General features: G+C 41.2%; 1 protein-coding gene across 1 annotated transcript in view; it reads right to left on the reverse strand.

The window, feature by feature from the left end:
- The window catches only part of CWH43 (cell wall biogenesis 43 C-terminal homolog), a 47,946-nt gene that overhangs the window by 17,122 nt on the left and 8,372 nt on the right, over window positions 1-22,452 (reverse strand). Inside the window, exons 5-11 of the mRNA XM_065877959.1 lie at window positions 20,320-20,521; window positions 16,124-16,212; window positions 11,166-11,423; window positions 8,769-8,894; window positions 3,782-3,861; window positions 1,880-1,985; window positions 681-816 (exon numbers count right to left, since the gene is read on the reverse strand). Of these exons, the coding sequence (XP_065734031.1) occupies window positions 681-816; window positions 1,880-1,985; window positions 3,782-3,861; window positions 8,769-8,894; window positions 11,166-11,423; window positions 16,124-16,212; window positions 20,320-20,521 (997 nt within the window). The remainder of the gene's footprint in view (window positions 1-680; window positions 817-1,879; window positions 1,986-3,781; window positions 3,862-8,768; window positions 8,895-11,165; window positions 11,424-16,123; window positions 16,213-20,319; window positions 20,522-22,452) is intronic.

Raw genomic sequence — 22,452 nt, forward strand, 5'->3', positions numbered from 1 at the left:
ACAAGGACCAGACACAGCCAAAAATAAATAAAAATAAATAAATTTATTTTTAAAAAACTGAACTAAATCAGTGCTTAGCATGGCTTATGGGACCCTGTAAGATCAGGGGCCCACCTTTGACCTCCTTTCTTACTAGTTCCCCCTCAAACCCTGTGCTCCGGCACACCAAGACTGACCTGGCCTCAAGTCTTTACACTGGCTCCTCCCACAGTGGGTCCTGGGTCCTCCCCATCATGAGGTCGGCAGAGAGACCTTCCTGACCACGCTACCTACAGCAGCATCCCCTGCTGCCCTGCCCACCCAGCCGCTCTCCTTTTCTACACAGCACTTACCATTGTCTCAAATTATTTATTTCTGTGTGTCCATGATTATTTTCCGTCTCTTCACACTATAATGTAAGCTCCATGAGGACAGCATCCAGGACAGACACGTTTAGTGCTGTAGCCTCAGCTCCTACACTAAATGGTTTATAAGAGTGAAGAACTGAAAGTATCCCGCAAAAGGGAAGCCATTAAAACAGGATGGAAGATGCATATCTTCAGCACCTCCTCATCCTCCAAGAAGCATCACTGGGACATATTCATAGGATTAAGGTATAACAATATCAACTTTCCACTCCAAGCCCATGCTGCCTAGTCTTTCAGGGATATGTTTGGGATTAATTCCGAAGGGACACTCACCCCCAAGTGTGATCCCTTGCACTTGGACCAAAGTTGGTATAGAAACCCAGCTTCTCCACTAACCACATGGTCAGGTCATTGTTCCCAATATAGGGCTTAGAAGCATCGCTCTCCAAAATTGTTATGAAATCTGCACCTGTTCAGAAAAAAAAAAATGCACATGGTGATTAACCATAGCAATGTGAAAACAATTAGCAAAACTTGATTCTTTAATCCCCTGCCTTTACTCGTAAATCAAAAACCAAAGTAATTCCTAATGAGTTACTAAAGTGAACTGGTTCAAATCTGAGCTGTAAAATTTTTTTTTACCATATTTTGAATATAATTAAAACATGGGACACCTTGAAGAAATGTAGGAAAGGATAAAAACATAACTTGTAAATTTTCAAATATTAACATCATTCCCCAAATTTCAAATAAGCTTAATACCTTTCTCAAATATCCAATTTATGTTCAGAAACAATAGAGTATACAGTAGTGTTTTATTCCTGGGCAAACATCTCCATTGTACTGACACAGAAGTAAGTTTATTCAGATACCCTGGTCAGATGTGCCCCAGAGGCCTGTAATCAGGACTAAAGGACTAAGGGCCAGAGAAATTTCTTAATGGCATTAGAATCATACAGACCCTCAGCTATTTCTCAGGAGACATGCTTATCATTAGGAATAACTAGAACAGTTTAGCCCTTTAAATCTCTTGCTCCATTCTCCATGTAGCTGATCTAAGAACAAAACACCCACATATTTTAAAGGATGCTTCATCCAAAGATGAGTACCCCAGGGCACAGAAACAAATAAAATTGGCCCTCAGGCTCTAGAAAGCAATTTGCTTTGCAAATGAGTATCACTCCAACCCATTCTGCCTTTTCATCTGACAATTTTCTGGTCCCCAACAGTGGGTTCCCAAGTGACAGGAGTCACTAGCAGGGGCATTTCCAAGAGCAAAGGCATGACAAGATTCTCCTGCAGATACCCAGTACGAGACTTTGTTCAGAATCAACTGAATTAATTGCTCTCAAGCAAACACAGATGTGGTTACAGAAGCTTAATCCTCCTGTAGCCGCCCACCAAAGTAAAGCCCTTTTAAGAGATTAGTTTGTGACCCAGCAAACCCTCCTCCTATTACTTACGATCTTGCTCAAAATAAACATAAGAGTAGGAGTTTCTCAAAACCTGGAAATAATTTCAGTAAGACTTACCTGTTTGACTGAGCAGTTGAGCTGATCTTTCTAAATTAGACCATCCTTCACTGTCAAAGCCAAACCTGAAAGGCCAGATGGCGGCAGAGACCTCTGTGGCTGGTGCCTGAGGAATTGTTTTAATGATAATTTAGGATGAATGAACAATGGCAGTTTCAGTGATCCACTCTTCTCCACCTCTCTCCACCAAAATTCATATTTCAGCAAAGGATATTTTTTAGGCATCTGCCCACAGCTAATGCATAATAATAAGGAGATATTTGCTAGTAGGTATTTTATAATCTGTGAATTTCTAGCTTAGGCTTGGAAGTTAGGAAGAATGTTTAGAAAGTGATATTTCTGATAAGCACTGTTTATAAAAGCAAAAAATTAGAAACAACCTGGCTGTTGTTTCAATAGGAAAAATAGGAAAATGAATAAAAAAAGATCATACATAAAATGGAATACTACACAGCCCTAATAAATGAATTAGGGCTACATATTTCCATATGGATGAATCTCACCAGGATTATTTTAAATAAAAAATTAAGTTGCAGGGCTTCCCTGGTGGCGCAAGTGGTTGAGAGTCCGCCTGCCGATGCAGGGGACACGGGTTCGTACCCCGGTCTGGGAAGATCCCACATCCCACGGAGCGGCTGGGCCCGTGAGCCATGGCTGCTGAGGCTGCGCGTCTGGAGCTTGTGCTCCGCAACGGGAGAGGCCACAACAGTGAGAGGCCCACATACCACAAAGAAAAAAAAAAAAAAAATTAAGTTGCAAAATATATATGTCAGATGTTATTTAGATAAAGTTAAAAACATGGAAAAATACAATATTGTATAGAGGTGTGTCATGTGTAATAACAATATAAAGAAATGCATGAATATGATAACGAGCATATGCAGGAAGGGGTTACCCTTATATCAGAGAATGAGACCACAGAGGGGTACACAGAGTCCTTTACCATATTTACAGAGTGGTCTGCCAACTCTGCGTTATACGTGGTGTTGCTCCCCACTGCGCTGGCAAGGCCAAGGTTCAGGAGCACAGCACCCTCTGAAGAGTCCTCTTTTGAGCCCATGGGTCCAGTCAGAGAATGCAGTGCCCAACACTAACCATCTATTTCAAACTAATACCAACGGATCAACAACAGGGATCCTGTGAAAGAGTATGGCCAGATTAGACCAACACTATCACCACAACTGAAAAAAACAACTCAAAGTGGAACATACAAGTTCAAGCTGAGAGAAGGGTAAGCACCACCTCTTTACATAGGAAGGCCACCACTTAACCTAAACAGCTCATTGTGCTACAGCAGTGAGGTGTGAATCACATCTCTATGCAAGCAATATTACTCAGTTTACTGAATGTCCTATAAAGAGAACAGAACCATCAAGAGAGACTTTGAGAGGCGATTATATTCATCAAGTTATAGCTTTTCACATAACTACATACCTATGATTAACTCTGGCTCTCACCACTCCAAAACCTGTTATTCCCACGTCAGTAAATGCCACCACCCTCCATCCAGTTGCTCAAGCCAAAACACAGAAGTCGTCCTTGATTCTTTCTCTCTTCTCATTCAGTGTCATCTAATCCATCAGCAACTCCTATCAGCTTTACTTTCAAAATATATTCTAAGTCTACCCACTCCTCTCCAACTCCAGGGCCACGGCTCCCATCCAAACTTCCAGGGTCTCTCTCCTGGGCAACTGAAAAAGCCTCATAACTTATCTCCCTGCTTCTACTCTACAATCCATTCTTCACAGAGCAGCCAAGTTAATATAGATCATATTTCTTCCTGCTCCTGCTTGAAATATTCTGGTGGCTTCCACTGCAAGAAAAATAAAGTCAGAACTCCTTTCTGTGCTCTGTAGGCCATATATCATATAAAATTCTATATCAAAACTTTTAATGACTTACCCCTCTTCCCAATTTCTTCTCATAGGTTTTATGCCGTAGTCCTGATCCCAACAACTCCACACTGAAAAGCAGCCACAAAACTAAACAGAAACCAGAAATAATTGTTTAGAAGAAACTAAGTTTCTTTTTTAAAAAAATAACTTTATGAAAATATTGAATTTATTGGCCGAGATTGTATGTAAAGGGGCAATGTCTAGTTCCTGGGTTAATTTTCATGTGTGACATGCATATATAACCCATACTTCAAACTCAGGTTTCAAAGAAGCTTCCCTAAAAATGTTCCAAGAACCATGAACTAAAATAAAAATAAATCACAAATATATACAGGAAATAATATACAAGAAAGCAAGTCTCCATGAGCAGGAACCACAGCAAAAACACCCTGCTGAATCAAACCCAAAATACTTCAGATATTAAAAATTTTAGAATCGAATATAAAATAAACATGCTTAACATGTTTAGAAAAATAAAAGAGGATATTCAATGGGATAACTAAGAAATATGAGATTAAATTAATGGGCAAGAAAATTTGTAAAGAAATTAGACTTCTAGAAATAAAATTATATGATAATTATAACAATTAAAATTAGAAACTCAATGGACAAGATAAAAAGCAGATTAGACAAAACTTAATGGAGAATTAGTACAAGGGGCAGCTTAAAAACAAAGGTAGAGAATATGAAAGAGGTTAAGGGACATGAAGAAGAGAATAAGAAGATCCAACACATATCTAACTGGAGTCAAAAAAGGAGAGAAGGGAAAGAGGTAATATTTGCAGAAATAATGCTGAGAATTTTCCAGAATTGATTAAAATAAATGACTCTTCAGATTCAAAAAGCCCAAACACTCGCAAGTAAGGGAGGGGCTGGATCCACATCCAGATGTATTACAGTGAAACTCAGAACACCAAAACAAAGAAAAATCTTAAATGCTGCCAGAGAGAAAAGCCACTGTATGTTCAAAAGAGCAAAGATTACACTGATGGCTGACTTCTCAAAAGCAAAAAATGGAAGTCAGACGATAGGGGAATACTATCTTTAATGTTCTGAGAAAAAAATAACCAACTACTGAAAAAAAGAAATTGAAGGTATAATTTCCAACCTAGAAACAGGAGTGGAGAGGAGAAGGATAAGAAAAAAGGAAAAAGAAAACCCAGTCAATGCAAAAGCAAGAAGAAAAAAGAGGAAAAATACACCTAGAGAAAGTAGAACAAGCAAAGTAAGAGTATGGAAATAAATCATAACACAAGGGAAATCACGACAAAAATAAATTACATTTCAAGTTAAAAGATGAAGATTGACATTCTAGTAAAACAAACAATGGAGACAGTAAGGAGGTCAGTGGTTGCCAGGGTCTGGAGGAAGGAGGGAAGGATGAACTGGCTGAGCACATTACCATGTTTACGACAGTGAAACTATTCTGTATGATACTGTACAGTGGATAAATGTCATTACACATTTGTCAAAACCCACAGAACACATAAAAAAAAAAGAGTGAACTCTAATTAAACTGTGGACTTTAGTGAATAATAATGTATCAATATTGGCTCAGCAATTGTAACAAATGCACCGCAATAATGCAAGATGTTAATAATGGTGGAAACTGAGGAGGTGGGAGTGGGAGCCGATATATGGAACTCCACACTTTCTGCTCAATTTGTCTGTAAACCTAAAACTGCTCTGAAAAATAATATCTATTAATTTTTTTAAAAAAAGCAGACAGTCATTGCCATTGGCAGGGGGAGGGAGGGATGAACAGGCAGAGCACAGAGGATTTTTAAGGCAGTGACACTATGCCATATGATATTACAATGGTGGATATATATCATCATACATTCATCAAAAACTACAGACTGTACAACATCAAGAATGAGTCCTGGGCTTCCCTGGTGGCGCAGTGGTTGGGAGTCCGCTTGCCGATGCAGGGGAAGCGGGTTCGTGCCCCGGTCCGGTAAGATCCCACATGCCGCGGAGCGGCTGGGCCCGTGAGCCATGGCCGCTGAGCCTGCGCGTCCGGAGCATGTGCTCCGCAACGGGAGAGGCCACAACAGTGAGAGGCCCGCGTACCGCAAAAAAAAAAAAAAAAGAATGAGTCCTAATGTAAACAAAGGGCTTTGGGTGATAGTCCTGTTTCGTTGTAGGTTCATCAGTTGTGGTAGGGCGTGTCACTAGCAGGGAAGGCTGTGTATAAGTGGGCTCAGAGGGTCCTATGGGAAATCTCTGTACTTTCTGCTCAATTCTGCTGTGAACCAAAAATGGGTCCAAAAAACAAAGCTTGTTTTGGAAAATCATACAAAGCTATCTAAACAACTTTGTGAATAAGTTGTTTCAAGTGCCTCAATTTGATGAATGAATTAAATAATTTAATAATAATAGTAATAATAAAGACAAAGATTATCAGGACTAAAAACAAACAAACAAAAGCCACCAGATCCTGATTTCAAGGGACAAACCTAAAATATAAGAATATATACAAAAAAAAAAACAACCTAAATTAAAATTTTTCCCCTATATTTTAATATAACTTTTTCAAATTATGATGGAACATATATGAAAGTGTTTATATAATGATCTTACTGCTTCATGACATTTCCTTTAGAAATATATTTAAATTTTATTTAGCTTCTTAATTGTTTTTTAGCTCTTTACACCATAAGATTCTGTCTTCTCTAGTAAAGCATCAAGTCATTGACGGTAGAGACCAGATTTTATATATCTTTGTATTCTACATAATGCTGTGGAGTTATGCAGTATGTTGTATCCTAATACACTATCTGCAAATGTTACACATTCAATAAACATTTTTATTTAATCTAGTATATTTTGAGATGAGTCAGACTGAATAGCAAACTAATTTCATGCCTGAGTTTCCAGCTCATCAATATTCCAAACATTAACATATTAAATCTTCCAAAAAAGAACAAGAAATGAAATAAATGGTCTCAACTATCACAGCAAAATATTTTGGAAATCCTACCTGTTAAATCTACATTAGAAGTGAAACAAAACTAATACAGAGTATTTATGGTTGAAAAAACACAATATCAGAGATTTGCTTTAAAGTATTTTACCATAAAATATAAGATAGGTATTAACAACATTAGCATATGTTAATAATTGTTGGAACTGGTTTAAGGGTACATGAGAGTTCATCATACTCTTTAATCTCATATGTCTGAAAATTTATGTTTCATAATAAAATGCTTTTTTTAACGTCTTTATTGGAGTATAATTGCTTTACAGTGTTGTATTAGTTTCTGCTGAATAACAAAGTGAATCAGTTATCTGCATATGTATATCCCCATATCCCCTCCCTCTTGCGTCTCCCTCCCACCCTATCCCACCCCTCTAGGTGGTCACAAAGCATCAAGCTGATCTCCCTGTGCTATGCAGCTGCTTCCCACTAGCTATCTATTTTACATTTGGTAGTGTATATATGTCAATTCCACTCTCTCTTCATCCCAGCTTGCACTTCCCCCCTCTATGTCCTCAAGTCTGTACATCTGTGTCTTTATTCCTGTCCTGCCCTTAGGTTCATCAGAACCTTTTTTTTTTTTTTTTTTAGATTCCATATATATGTGCTAGCATACATACAGTATTTGTTTTTCTCTTTCTCACTTACTTCACTCTTTATGACAGACTCTAGGTCCATCCACCTCACTACAAATAACTCAATTTCGCTTCTTTTACTTACATTCCCACCAACAGTGCAAGAGGGTTCCCTTTTCTCCACACCCTCTCCAGCATTTATTGTCTGTAGATTTTTTGATGATGGCCATTCTGACTGGTGTGAGGTGATACCTCATTGTAGTTTTGCTTTGCTTTTCTCTAATGATTTGTGATGTTGAGCATCTTTTCATGTGTTTGTTGGAGAAATGTCTATTTAGGTATTCTGCCCATTTTTGGATTGGGTTGTTTGGTTTTTTTTTTTTTTTTTATTTTTTTTTTGGTTGTTTGGTTTTTTGATATCGAGCTGCATGAGCTGCTTGTATATATTGGAGCTTAATCCTTTGTCAGTTGCTTCATTTGCAAATATTTTCTCCCATTCTGTGGGTTGTCTTTTCATCTTTTTTATGATTTCCTTTGCTGTGCAAAAGCTTTTAAGTTTCATTAGGTCCCATTTGTTTATTTTTGTTTTTATTTCCATTTCTCTAGGAGGTGGGTCAAAAAGGATTTTGCTGTGATTTATGTCATAGAGTATTCTGCCTATATTTTCCTCTAAGCATTTTATAGTGTCTGGCCTTACATTTAGGTCTTTAATCCATTTTGAGTTTATTTTTGTGTATGGTGTTAGGGTGTGTTCTAATTTCATTCTTTTACATGTAGCTGTCCAGTTATCCCAGCACCACTTATTGAAGAGGCTGTCTTTTCTCCATTGTATACTCTTGCCTCCTTTATCAAAGATAAGGTGACCATATGTGCATGGGTTTATCTCTGAGCTTTCTATCCTGTTCCATTGATCTATATTTTTGTGTGTGTGCCAGTACTATACTGTCTTTTTTTTTTTTAGAGTTTTTTTTGTTTTTGTTTTCAAATTTTATTTATTTGTTTTTGGCTGCACTGGGTCTTTGTTGCTGTGTGCGGGTTTTCTCTAGTTGCGAAGCTGGGGCTACTCTTTGTTGTGGTGCACAGGTTTCTCATCGCGGTGGCTTCTCGTTGCAGAGCACGGGCTCTAGGCACGCGGGCGTCAGTAGTTGTGGCATACAGGCTCAGTAGTTGTGGCTCGCGGGCTCTAGAGTGCAGGCTCAGTAGTTGTGGCGCACGGGCTTAGCTGCTCCACGGCATGTGGGATCTTCCCAGACCAGGGCTCGAACCTGTGTCCCCTGCATTGGCAGGCGGATTCTCAACCATTGCGTCACCAGGGAAGTCCCCATACTGTCTTGATTACTGTAGCTTTGTAGTATAGTCTGAAGTCCATGAACCTCAACATAATAAAGGCCATATATGATAATAAAATGCTTTTAAAAAGGAAGCAAAACTATACTCACCAAGTTTCATGTATTTTCCACTCTCTCTGAAAAGCATTTTAGGACTGCTTTTTGTTTGAAGATGAAAATCAAGGCTTTTCTTGGGACCAAGTAGCATATTCAGTCCAATAATTAGCATCACTGTCACTGTTAAAAAAAAGAAAGATGAATATATTACATTCTAATCCAAAAATACTTCTAATGGTAAATTCCAGGAGCCTCGATTTCATTTAAATGGACATATCCTGAAAACTCAGTTATTGAGTTATCTCAGTACCTAAGTAATTACTCCAGTATTACTTTTGATAATTAAGATGATCATAAGAAATCAGGTAGGGTTCTAGAAATTATGCTTTACATTAAAAAAATCCAAACTTTTTCTGATGAGGGGTTTCTTTGAATTTCCTGAGTGTTTCCTAGTTGTTAGGTTGGTAATAGTGCCAGTCACTGACTGTTGGTCATGCAGGGAAGGGTGGGGAGAAGAGAAAGCAGCCTTCTGGACTGCCTTAGGGACTCAGTCTTCTCCACTGAAGGGACCACAGGCACCGAGTTGAGGAGCACAAGAGGAGGATTTGTAGGTTCTTAATACGGCAGTGTTTGTGGCAACAGTTCTGGCCTGGATTGTGGGTCCACACAGAGGATGCATGCTGGAACTCACACTGGGCCAAGAAAGATGAACTTAACTGGGGTGCATTCCAATGTAGCTTACACGTGAAGTCTACATACTTCTAACGTTGTATATAATGAGAATGGAAACAGTGGTATGGTTGAACTATATATATATTAGAGAATGTCAAGTAAAAGTTATGCTTAGGTGGAAGGCTAAAAAAAAAAGTTATGTGCAATTTCCAGGAAATAGCAGGAGAAACCTAGACAATACATTTATATCTAGTTTCTGATCTAATACAGATTCTTTTCAATCATTATTCAAAGCTACTCTGAACATTACTAATGTTCCTTAGTTTTTGTGGCCTTATTGACATAATGTCACTCTTACTAAAAAGAATTCTTAGTTGTTTGAAGCTGGAATAAAGCACGATTTCTGCAATTCCATTAAGTAGCGAAAAGGAACTAAAAACACCCTTCATTCATAACATTCTAAAGAAAGAAATATATGCTTAGAATGGCTCTTACTTTCATTCATTTGCTCCACATGGCAGACCCCCAAACAAGCTGGAGTAGGAAAAAAGCAGGGCATTGGATAGGAAGATAGAGCAGGAGAGAGTACACACACACCTGAAAGAAATCAGAAGAAATACAAAGTTCGCAAAGCCGAGATTATCACAGAGGAAATGCAGCGATGTATGTCTCTGATCAGCTGACAGCCTGGATGTCCCACCAGAAATAGCAAATCCTCAAAAGTTTTTAAAAATATCTCACATAATTGAAAAATACCTCTTCCAAATCAGCCTGTCCTAACAGATGTCTAGCTCATAGAGGAGAAAAGTTTATGTGAAAATGTACAGGGTGATTGGATATATTCCAAGGGCACAAGGGGGAACTGCAGACGAACATAAGTAGAAGCCCAGACTTTTGTGCAGCACTTACCCCAGGTGTAACCCCCTAAGAATTTGTCTAATCTGATGTGTGGTATCTCCCCCACTACACGGAAGCTCCAGGTGGGTAGGACCCTATGTCTCTTAAATCCCCTACACCTGGCACTGTGCCTGGACCATAGTAGGTACACAATAATCTTTTAATGAGTAAGTGAACAAATGGAAAAATGTCTGAGCAAACAAGAACTGAATCCCCTATTAACATGTTTTGTCTCCTCAGTTTTTCAAAGATTTTATCCTGGAGGCTTTGGACATGTTTTACTTAAACTAAAATGACAGGCAACATTTGATCTGTATCTGCTTGGTACACATCAGTAATTTCACTATTGCCAGAAGACAATTTCTGAAATATTAAACTGAACTAAGTTCATGCTATTTGAATTTTGGTACATAAGTTCATAACCACTGAAATGGAAGATATGTACTCTATGATTTGAGAATTTACCATTTACACTAAGATTCACATATGAAAAAATCTTTTGGTAAAAAGAGGGTAAATAAAAACCATACATAAAATTCAAGGGAACCAAAAAAAATCACACTTCCTATATATATTTACAAGCCTACCACCAAAATAGCAATGTGAGCACCATGATCATATTTTCTCCTTACGTATCATATAATATGGGGTTACGGGGACCTTTTTATAACTTATTATGGATTAAACTTGTTTTTTTCACAGCTACTCACTTCCAAGGCCTTTGCAGTAATATTACTGAAACTCATTAATGAATTAAGAAATTTCTTTTTAAATAGTAATTTAGACATTCCTCTAGGTTTTTTTTTTAACCAAGAGGGTCTATTTGTCCTGAAGGGGATTTTTGAGTAGTTACTTGAATCCAGACCTTTCACATGTACTCACCCAAAAGCACATCAGATCTTTCTCTAGCGTACACACCTCCTGGGACAAATTTAAAAGCTGTGCACCATGCACAGAAAAATATTTCTAGAAGATAAAGTACCATGGCAGTGGTCATGGCTTTCCCAGGGCCTGACCCTGAGCTGATAAGGTGTCCAAGCACTTGAGGCCACGTGGACGCCGTGAAGAGGGTGAGCACACAGCCAGAGAGAGCGGCTGCCCACGTGGGCAGGTAAAGGAGACCCACAGCCGAGGTCGCTCCTGTTTGTGAGAGAGAGAAAGAAACACAATCAGACAGGAAAGTAGTAATAGTCTCTTCCATTTTCTTAAAAAAAAAAAAAAAAAGGAATAATAAACGTATATAGGATGACCGATTTATAGCTATTTAGAGCCAGAAGGGACCTTAGGGCCATTCTGGTTCAGTTTCTAGACTGGTGAGAAACGAAGGTCTTGGCAAGGTTAACATGCTTTGCTCAAGGTCATGCAGCTAGTTACTTGCACAACTGGAGGTGGAATGTGGGTCCAGTAAATCTCAGTCCAGTGCTATTTCTTCAGGAAGAGCAGCAGGAGAGAAGAAGGCATTTTTAGTTTATTTGTGTTAAGATCTTCATAGCAAACACTGGGGAAAAAAAAAAAGGAAATTACCTGTAATACCAAAATTTGTTAATTTAATTTAACCAGCCAGATCTAGGACATTAGAAAACATGGAGAGTCATGTTTGTAGAACATTTTTGTTAAGAAACTTTCTAAAGGAGTTTAAATGTTGCCCCTCGTCCCACAATATATAAGTTGACTTTACCAAACCCACAGCCCCCCCAAAGAAGCTGTGACTGAGACTGCATTTGTAGGCTCACTGCTTTACAGTTCTGCAGGCAGTTCATTCATTCACACAACAGCCTCGGAGGTGCTGGGGGCTGTGCAATCCGCCCGGTCCACAGCAGGCACTTAGTAAATGTTTGCTAATTCGTTGAGCCAAATCTGAGGGAATATAACATTTCTCCATAGTCCTATGAAATCCGCTTTGAGACAGCAGCACAGCAGGGGCTTACAGCACCCCATTTTGGAGCCATCAATATAACACCTTTGCAGAGAATATGACATCCTCTAGACATTGGCCATTTCAGTCAATGTTGTATAACAGTGAGCCACCCTTCAAGTATGTCTACAGCAGTCTCCTCACTGCTTGCGGCGAGAACCCCGGGAAGAGGATCCAGCCAGCTTCTTAGTGCCCCATGGCGCTCACCCGTCAGTAAGTTCTACTTGCACCATCACAGGACAATGCCATGTGACTGCCTATTCCTCCCCACTTCAAAAACAACCCACAGATTTTAACTCCATAGTTAGACCTTCAAAATCTTAGATCCAACAACAATTATTTTAATGACAAAAGTTTTTTTTCATTTTGAAATGAACAAACATAATGCCTATTCACTGCAGAAATTTAAAAAATACAGAACTGTGAACAAGCAATGAAGGATCGCCTAGGACTGAGATGAGATGATCCCAGCTAATACTCCTATGTATTTCCCCTATGTCTTTTTCTGTGTATATGAAGAAGTATTTTTACATAAATGGAATTGTACCACATATTGAGGATTATATTCTGCTTTTTGTGGGACGTTATATCAAGAACATGTTTTTCGTTTTATTAATGTTTTTCTTCTAAAACATGTTTATGTACGTACACTCTTGCACTGGATAAATACACACAAAAATAAGCAACCATTTTCCTATTCTTGGCCATTTAGGAAGATTCTGACACTGTGAGGAACGTCTTTCTTTGTCAATTAATCTCTTACTACACCTCTGATTATTTCCTTAAAATAATTCTTAAAAAGATTCTTAGACGTACAACTACTATGTCAAGAGGCAAAAGCATTTTAAAGAGTCAATACTTGTGGTCAACTGCCTTCCCGGGAGGTTATACCAGTTCTCACTTCCTCCAGAAACCCTGCCAGAAGTCCAAAAGGTGAGCCTTTTGAATCCTGCCAAAAGCATTTCTTTTTAAAAATCTTTACCAAATTAATGATTAAGTCATAGCATATTTTGATTTTCATTTATTTGATTATTAGGGAGAGGGAATTTTTCCTGTTTACCAGCTTATAATGACTATTTTTCAAAAGAATGAGTCCTAGTTTGATATTTTAATCTAAAGATATCAAAATGACTTTGTTGTGTCTGTCTTACTACAAAGAATTATCTGAAGGGAAAGAAAACATCTCTTCAAATTTCCCTCGACTGTTACCACTTTCATTTTTAATTTAGTTTCTACTTTTAAACAGGCTACATATTTTTAAATCCACTAAAACTGTACTTTTTTTTTTTTTTTTAATTTTTGGCTGCGTTGGATCTTTGTTGCTGCACACGGGCTTTCTCTAGTTGCCACGAGCAGTGGCTACTCTTCGGTGAGGTGCACGGGCTTCTCATCGCGGTGGCTTCTCTTGTTATGGAGCACGGGCTGTAGGCGCGTGGGCTTCAGTAGTTGTGGCGCGTGGGCTCAGTAGTTGTGGCTCGCAGGATCTAGAGCGCAGGCTCAGTAGTTGTGGTGCACGGGCTTAGTTGCTCCGTGGCATGTGGGATCTTCCCCGACCAGGGCTCGAACCCACGTCCCCTGCATTGGCAGGTGGATTCTTAACCACTGCGCCACCAGGGAAACCCCTAAAATTATACTTTTAAATAGATTATAAATTCAATCCAAACTCTGAAAGGTAAAAAGAGTCCCTCTGTCCCCTGTCACCTATTAGTTCCCCTAGCGAAGGCCAACAATGTTAGCATTTTCTTCTGCATCCTCCCAGAGATAGTCTGTGCACAGGAAGAAAAATGCATGTGTGTGCATTTCCCTTTTTGTACACCAGTGGTAGCATATGATACACCGTTACTTTACCTTTTTCTCTTAACTATACAGCTTAACTATTTTTTGTTTGAGACTGAGTCCTCCCAAATAATCCCCCCCAGATCTTTACAACATCTAAGACACCAAGCAGAATTCATGGTAATTGAATATTCCAATGATATTTATAGTAACTAACATGTTCACTTGAAACAGATCAAGTTTCTCATACAATAAAACTGTAAGCACACTGTATAGTACACTGGGGTCCTATCAGTGCATTTAGTACATTTATATCTTTTTAAATAGAACTTTGATTTTACTAATTTAATCACCATCAAGATCTAAAGTTCCTGTGTCTTTGCATTTGGGAAATTCTATTGGTCACTTCCATAATTAATTTCATACTGGGACCCAGTTGGGACTTTAATTGTACAATGAAAAAATATGATTTCTTTTTCTGCATTCTGCTTTATGAGGTGTTTTCCAGAGACGAATCACAGTGAAAAGTGGGCACCATCTCTAGATAATTGTGAGCTCCTACTCAATTCAGGTGAGGAGACCATCAGAGAGGGAGATGGAGCTCACAAATTACGGTCCTGCTTTCCTCTCTACTGCAAACAGCCCATTAGAAGCCCTAAATCTGCTTGCCCCTAGGGCCCTTTATTTCATACTTCAGAGAGACAGTCAAACTAAATTAGGTTTAACTCTGGAGGCTATGTTTACTTATCTGGGGAAATAAGCATAAGCATAAAACAACAAGTTCACAGCTTTTCTGTTCTTTAAGTTTATGTTTCTGTGGACCTCAGTGTTCCCATGTTTGAAATGAAGCTGCTAATTACCTGCCCAATAAGCCTTCTGCTCCTATTCCATAAGAAAAGGCATGATATAAATGCTGCACAACTTTCAATGTATTTCATGTTCATTTTCCTAATTGCATAGAGATTAAGAAGCTATATATGCTCACTGCACACTCCACATTTACAAAGTTACCTGGCCATTTTTGTGCGGAATCTCAGGAGGCATTTCTCTGATGAGAAGAAAGGTTCCTCCTACATTATATTCACACAAGCATCCCCATATGGAATGTCTACCCGAAAATACACAAGCAAGTAAAAACAGCTCAACATGACCGCAACCGTTTGCTCACACAGCTCCAGGAGGATGAGGACCTGGTTAACCTTAGGAATTAAGCAGCCTATTTGGATGACATGCACGTCTTCATGCAAGGATGATGGCACTGAGGGTGCACAGAAACGTACCTACGAGGTTATTTAACCCTCATCTTCCATTACCGTTACGTGTAGTCTCAGAAACCCATGCCCAGCCTCTAGTACAAAACTCTGAATCACCTGCTTAATTAAAATGTATAAGGACATCTCACAGAAACCAAACATAGTATTTGCCCTGTCACAGAGCGGGAATTTTTTTATTTAACACTAAAATTGACTCTCACCATTCCTGCCTTTTAAGGGGAAGGGAGCAGAGTGGCATAATTCAGTTTCAGTCACAGTAATGAAATGGTCATAATCATAAAAATAAGTAAATTGCTCCAGAGATATGATAGTCTCCATTGATATTCTATATTCCTGAAGGGTGTGAATGAGGCGAGAGGGTCCAAGCCTTTGAATAAGCAAACATGGACCCCAAGGCTGGGTAGAGGAGGGCCAAAACTGTTACACACAAAAGAGAAAGGGAAAGTGAGCTTCATTATCGAGTCCCAAAGGAAGGTATTCCTGAAAACAGAGAAGCGCTTGGAGAGGAGAAGAGGTCTGGCAAAGGGGCAATGTCTGACCCTCCATCTCCGCAGACTGTCGGTAAAACTGTTCCTGACGTCTGTGCCTGGATAAGTCATTTAGGAGGCAGGGGAGAGTATATCAGCACAGTCAGGGGATAAGACAGCCAAGGAGGAGAGGGAAAGTGAAGGAGGAGAAAGCAGGGACCTGGAACCAGTAGTCACTGGTAACCGTGGTGACATCTGCGTTTTAGTGGCTGCACTTGGTGAGACTATCCCACCGGGCAACAGCACATGTTGTATGGTCATCTCCTTCCACTCCAGGGGCACATGGAGTAAATTGGACAACTGCAAGTAAATTGGACACCGAAGCATTTCTGTAGGGAAACCACACACCTGTCATCCACCAGGTTGAACTGGAACCAGGAAACCACGGACAAGGCGAAAGCATCAATCCACTCGCCAAGCCCAGCAGAACTGCACCTCTGTAAAAAAATGATACGTTATAGGACATCTGACATTGTTACTACTCCATTGTCCCAAATATAAAACAGATATGTATCTACTACCTCTAGGCACATCCAAGAGATAATATGAGTGCGAAACAACCAGTGAGATAATGAAAGCCCACTGGGAACCAATATTATATACATTCAGAACATTGACATAAAAGCACCTCTTTTGAGATAAACGATACCTGCAGTCTTTCATGGTCGGTGTAAACACAGTAACTGAGTTTTCTCAGACCATTAAATTATAGTTCATACTGGCCACGTGACATTTTAAATGACTCTGCCAAAGATAAAAAGAAAAAGACACTGGGAATAGTTTCTATTTAGTGTGTCTCTTTTCACTCTTTTCTCAACCTCAGTACTGCTTTTATCAATAGTCTCTGCCTGGGCTTCCCTGGTGGCACAGTGGTTTAGAGTCCGCCTGCCGATGCAGGGGACATGGGTTCGTGCCCCGGTCCAGGAAGATCCCACATGCCGTGGAGCGGCTGGGCCCGTGAGCCATGGCCGCTGGGCCTGTGCGTCCGGAGCCTGTGCTCCTCAACGGGAGAGGCCACAACAGTGAGAGGCCCGCATAATGCAAAAAAAAAAAAAAAAACCAAAAAAAATAAAACGGAAAAAAAAAGTAGTTGTGTGTTTTTAAAAACAACCACAAACTATTTCATTCTTTTGCTACTTTGGCAAAAACTTGGAGGAGGAGGAAAAAAAAAGAATTTAAACTTTAGGGGAAAATCCAGCAGCAATAAAAGCTACAACATGGCACTCAGTAAAACAGCTGTAATATAAATAAACTAAAAAACATAGTACTTACTACATACCAGGCACTGTTGGAAGATTTTTACATATATTAGCTCATCTAACACTCACAAGTCTGTAGGTAAATGCGATACTTATCCCCATTTTGCAGAGGAGGACACTGGGGGAAAGAGCACTAAGAAACCTGCCACAGATTGTACACAGTCGCCCACATAGGACTCAGAATCCGAAAAAGCCCCTCCAGCTCTGGAGTGAGGCTCTCAGCCGTTCTCCTGCCTATGCCCACCTTCTAAGGTTAAGGGTGGTCCTGGGTCTACAGAAGAGAGAAAAGGCTGGCGAGGACACTGTGGATCATTGTCTATCCCCAAGTCATCCACAGAGGACCTACTGTGCGCCAGGCTCTGTTCTAGGGGCTTGGGATGCGTCAGTGAACAAAGATCCCTTTCCTTCATGCGCTCACATTCCAGTGGGGGAGAGGGCCAGACAATAAACACAGTTAGAAAATAATACAGGATATTAGAAGGTAGAAGACTACAGAAGAGGGAGAGTTTGGGGGTCGGGAGTGCTGGGGTGGGCTAATGGGAAGTTGGAACATGTGGCTAAGACAGTGTCCTGCTCCCTCATCCTCCCAGGCTCTGTGGTCTGCACTGATCCTCTGGTTTCCCAAAGTCCCCTCAGCACCATCTGTGCCTATCTCTCAGCTTCCTCCCATCTCCCACATCTTCAGCCCATCAAAACAGATTTATGACCCATTCCCTTAAGTAGAAACTAGAGAATTTTAGAGAGCAATTCCTACTATGACGGTCATAGGTGATGATGATCTAATGCAACACTTCTCAGACAGGGTTCTGAGAAACACCAATTTTATGATGTGTTGATAGGTGTTCTAACAAAGGAATTCCATGCTCCAGTAAGTTGGAGAAACTCCCGAGTGTCTCTGTGATGCTAACGTGCCTTGTGAATCACAAAGGAAGATGAAGTACAGTGTTTCCAAAACCTACTTGATCTAAAAGAGGTTTGGGTTTTGCTTGTTTTTTCTCTCAGATTACCCATTAACATCTCAAGAAACCAGTGTTCCACACAACACAATTTGGGAAATGCTGGTCTCAGGCAGTGCATCTCCATCTTCAATGTGTCACGCCAGCATACAAAATCATAAAATGAAAACCCTCATTTTAAAGGTGAGTAAAACAAGGCCAGGGACGTTAGGCGACTGGTCCAAAGTTGAATGGTGAATTGCTGTCGGCCAACCAGGACTCCAACCCTCAAGACTGGCCTCGGATTCCTGGTCCAGTTCTCCTGTCACTCTTCCTCACATCTTATGCTTGTTTTCATGGGAGCTTTGGAAATGAAGCTTTAACACATCAGAATAAACTCCTTCCCTCCCCCTCTCTTCTGTGCCTTTCTTCCTTCTCTCCCCTCCTCCCAAATATGCCAGAGCATCCAATATCAAAAAGATATAGACTCTGGATGAGATCACATATGTATACTTCCTAGCTCAGGGCTGGACACAGAGGAACTCATAAGTATTAGTTCCTTTTCCCATTCCTGGCCCTCAAAGAGTTTAGCGTCTAGAAAGGATGAAGGACATAAAATAACTGTAGTATAAACAATTTGTAATACAGAATAATAATAAGAGATGTACAAGGGGGTGGGGGTGGGATGGGCATTCAAGGTAGTTTGTGGGATAATCAGAGAAGACTTCACAGAGGAGATGCATGACCTGGGTTTTGAAGGGTGAGTAAGAGCTTGCTGAGACATCAAGGCAGAGAAGGTAGCCCAGACACAGGGAAGAGCATGTACATACACATGGGGGGCTGGGACAATCTGGCACGTCTAGGGAACTGAAAGTGATTTCAGCCCAGGTGAAGCCTGGGGATAAGGCAGGGAGCATCTTTTTTTTTTTTTTTTGCAGTATGCAGGCCTCTCACTGTTGTGGCCTCTCCCGTTGCGGAGCACAGGCTCCGGACACACAGACTCAGCGGCCATGGCTCACGGGCCCAGCCGCTCTGGGCATGTGGGATCTTCCCAGACCGGGGCACGAACCCGGGTCCCCTGCATTGGCAGGCGGACTCTCAACCACTGCACCACCAGGGAAGCCCCAGGGAGCATCTTTAAAACATTAAGTGAGGCTGAGGGTGCAGATCCTGTCTCATATGACCTGGTTTGGGGGAGAAAAACTGCTGAAAGGTTTTAAGCAAAAGAATGATGGAGTCAGGTGTACATTTTAGAGCTCTCACTCTCAGTGTGGAGATGGCCACACTGCACAGAGGCCATTAGAAGACCAGAGCAGTAGCCTGATGAAAGATGGGAGGATCCACTAAGGAGATATGGTGGGAGATGGCGAGGGAGGGAAAGGTGCTTTAAGAGAAGTAGTAGAATCGACTGGACTTAATACCAAGTGAGATGCAGAAAATGAGGAAGACACACAATTCGAAGATAATTCCTGGTTTCCAGCTTAGACAGTAGAGGGACAGACAGAGTTAACCAAGGCCCAGAGGAGGAAGGACATGTCTGGGTAGTGAAAACTACTGAGCCAGACTTGGACACACTGCATGTGAGACAACTGTGGGATGTGCCCAGACATCCTCTGGGGAAAGAGCCAGTGTGTCTCCATATGTGGGAATTTCAGCACTTTAGGAGAAAACAGATATCTGAGGCAGATGTTTTAAGGGTTCCTCGTACCTTTTTATGTGAAAGGCTGGACCTGACCATGGGAGAAAAGAGGTGTCAGGAAGAGTAGAGAGAGGGTCAGTGAGGACCAAGCACAGGAACCAGCACTTAAGCTCAAGACTGCTAACTCCTTGGGAGCCCCATGGCTGGAACAAGTCCCAAAGTACAGAGGATGCAGAGCTCCCCCAGGCTTCTCTCCTTTGTAGAGATTAAAGCTCTCTGCCTTGCTGCCAATCTGGTCTCTCATGAAGGCCCTCTGGTCTCGTCCTACCCAGGGCCCAAAACTGTAATAGGGGGATCTGGAGGAAATGCCATGCTTTCCCTGCCACTGAGAATGCTCTTCTTGGCAGGAATTCCTCAGCGTGCCCATGCAGGAGCTCCCAGGACCTCTCACTTAGCCGTGTACAATCCTTAGTCCTCCCTCATCTACCTCCCAGCAATCCTTCAGCACTGGGGCAAATACCCCTCCAGCTCCGTCATCTCCAGAGTAGATCCAGTACTGTCCTACTGCAGTAATGTCCTGCAATGTTTCTGACATCTAGGGAAAGAGGAATATGAAACATCGGGCTGGTGCAGGTCTACCTGCTCAAACAGAGGAGGAATTTCTTCAACAATACTAGCCAATTTCTGGATTGCTTCCACACCCAAACTCACCCAAATGGGTTAGGATCTGGCCCTGGATGGGGATGCCCACTCACTGCCCATCTGGAAACAAGAGAGACTTCTCCAAAAATCCAGTGGGTAAGCAACATGAGACTGCCAAAGGCAGCCCCTGCCAACAACCAGTTCGGTCTAGAAGCCATCACCCTGGCTGCCTCACCAGACTTCTTCCCCTCAGGTCTACAGCAGGCACCATCTAGAATGAAAAATGGAAAAGGATCAGTTATGTGGAAATTTACCCTCTATATTTAACAGAATGGTACCTGGCTTCAAGGAGCTGACTTCAGAAGAGGAGACGAGACCCAGTCCAAAGCAGAATGTGCTGGGAGGTAGTCAGTGGGAGGGGTTATTTCAGGCAGGCTAGATCGGGAACGATTTAGGGAGAACCAATCATTTTGGAATTTGACCACTGAAAATGCAGAAATGTATTTACTTCATTAAAGTGAAATTAAGAGTATGAGCTAAAATATATGTACGAAAAGTGAAAGGTATGTTCAGGGAACAAATGCAGTCCACCTGGAGTGGAACACTTTCAGAATACCAGGCTGCTTCTCCCCAGAAGAACAGGGCTCTCATCTATAACCCTCTGCGTCCCCGGAGTGATAACAATGCATCGCCTGAGCAGTTACCATGGGCCAGGCCCTAGGCCCAGCCCTTTACATGAACTCATTTAATCTTCACAACCACTTTACGAGGTAGGCTCTATTACTAATCCCATTTCACAGGTTAAAAAACTGAGGCTCAGAGAAAACAAGTAACTTGCCCAAGATCATACAGCTTGTAAAGAGAACTTAGGCAGCACCTGTGCACTTCACTATACTCTACTTCCCGGGACTGTTTAACCACGAGGTCTCAGTGTGTTGCATTAATGACTCCACGTACAGAAATGTAACAACTGGAGAAAATGCTGGCAGGAGAATTTCTTTGTAGGAACAGAGAGCCTGCTGGGTAGATGCTTCATGACACTGAGAAGCCCTCTCCAGGATAGAAAGAAAACTTCGGGTCTGCCTGTGAGGGTGACAGGCCGATTTCACAAAGAGGAAGAAAGCCATTCTGCCAATAAAGGAGTGAGGGGAAGGAGAAGCAGAGCTGAAAGCTACAGGGATGAGGGAGAGAAGATGTGAGGACGGAAGGAGGCCAGGGCCTGGAGGCTAGGAGACAGTCTTTGGAGAAGAGGGAAGCCTGAGCTGAATTTACCGATTAACACTGCTTCGTACTATGGTGGGTGACCCTCCCCCAAGACCCAGCAAATCTTCAACAAAGCTACCCCCAAAAATGCCTGGGATGATCAGACATCCTGGGGAAGCTGGTGGGGAGTCAAGTTTTGTAAATGGGGCACAGTTCAAAAACAGGAAGGGACCAACAACTGGGTCACATAAATTTAAAACAGAGGTGAGAAAGAAGAAAACTCCAGTCGGGAAATGTAAGCGATACCCTGAATATCCTTATCAGGCTGTACCCGTGAAATGTGCTGCCTGAGTTTCTACTTCATGTTAGCGATCTATGAAATAGAAAACATATACTAGGGCACGAGACCGAGTTCTAAATGTTCTAATTAATCTCAATGTCCCTCGACCAATTTACGGGCTTGATGTTCCCTTGTTCTCACTAACCCCACTTCATGCCAAAATTGGGGCCAAGGGGGAATTATACAAGCCCTTTGCTCATGGTGGGCCAAACCCTCTAAACTTCCATTCATCTGTGAGATTTCTCCTTGTATTTACAAAAGAACAGCGACTCACTGAGAGTTACACACAAAGCCAGGAGCAAGTTATGTAGAATCTAGTAACACTTGTCCCTTCTTTTCAGAAGAGTCTTTTTTCAGAAGAGTTACCATGTGAAGCAAATGTCCAAGTTTGTTTGTCAGCTCCAGACAGGTGATCTGAAAGGTGGTACGAATATGTAGGATTTCCTTTCTTTTTAAATTTCATATTTGGAGCTTAAATATCTTCAGAGTTGGGCCCGGGGCAGGGCGGGAACAAAAGCAAAAAACAAACAAACCAAAAAACAAACAAACAAACCCATGCAGTTCCCACAGTCCTCGTCCTGGAAAGTTCTGTCCAGAGGGAAAGAGGAGGTAGACAGCTGAAAGCCAGCAGGGAGTATGAGGCCTGGGTCTACTCTTGC

This window comes from Phocoena phocoena, chromosome 5 (genome assembly GCF_963924675.1).
Source record: "Phocoena phocoena chromosome 5, mPhoPho1.1, whole genome shotgun sequence".
Classification (NCBI taxonomy): Eukaryota; Metazoa; Chordata; class Mammalia; order Artiodactyla; family Phocoenidae; genus Phocoena; species Phocoena phocoena.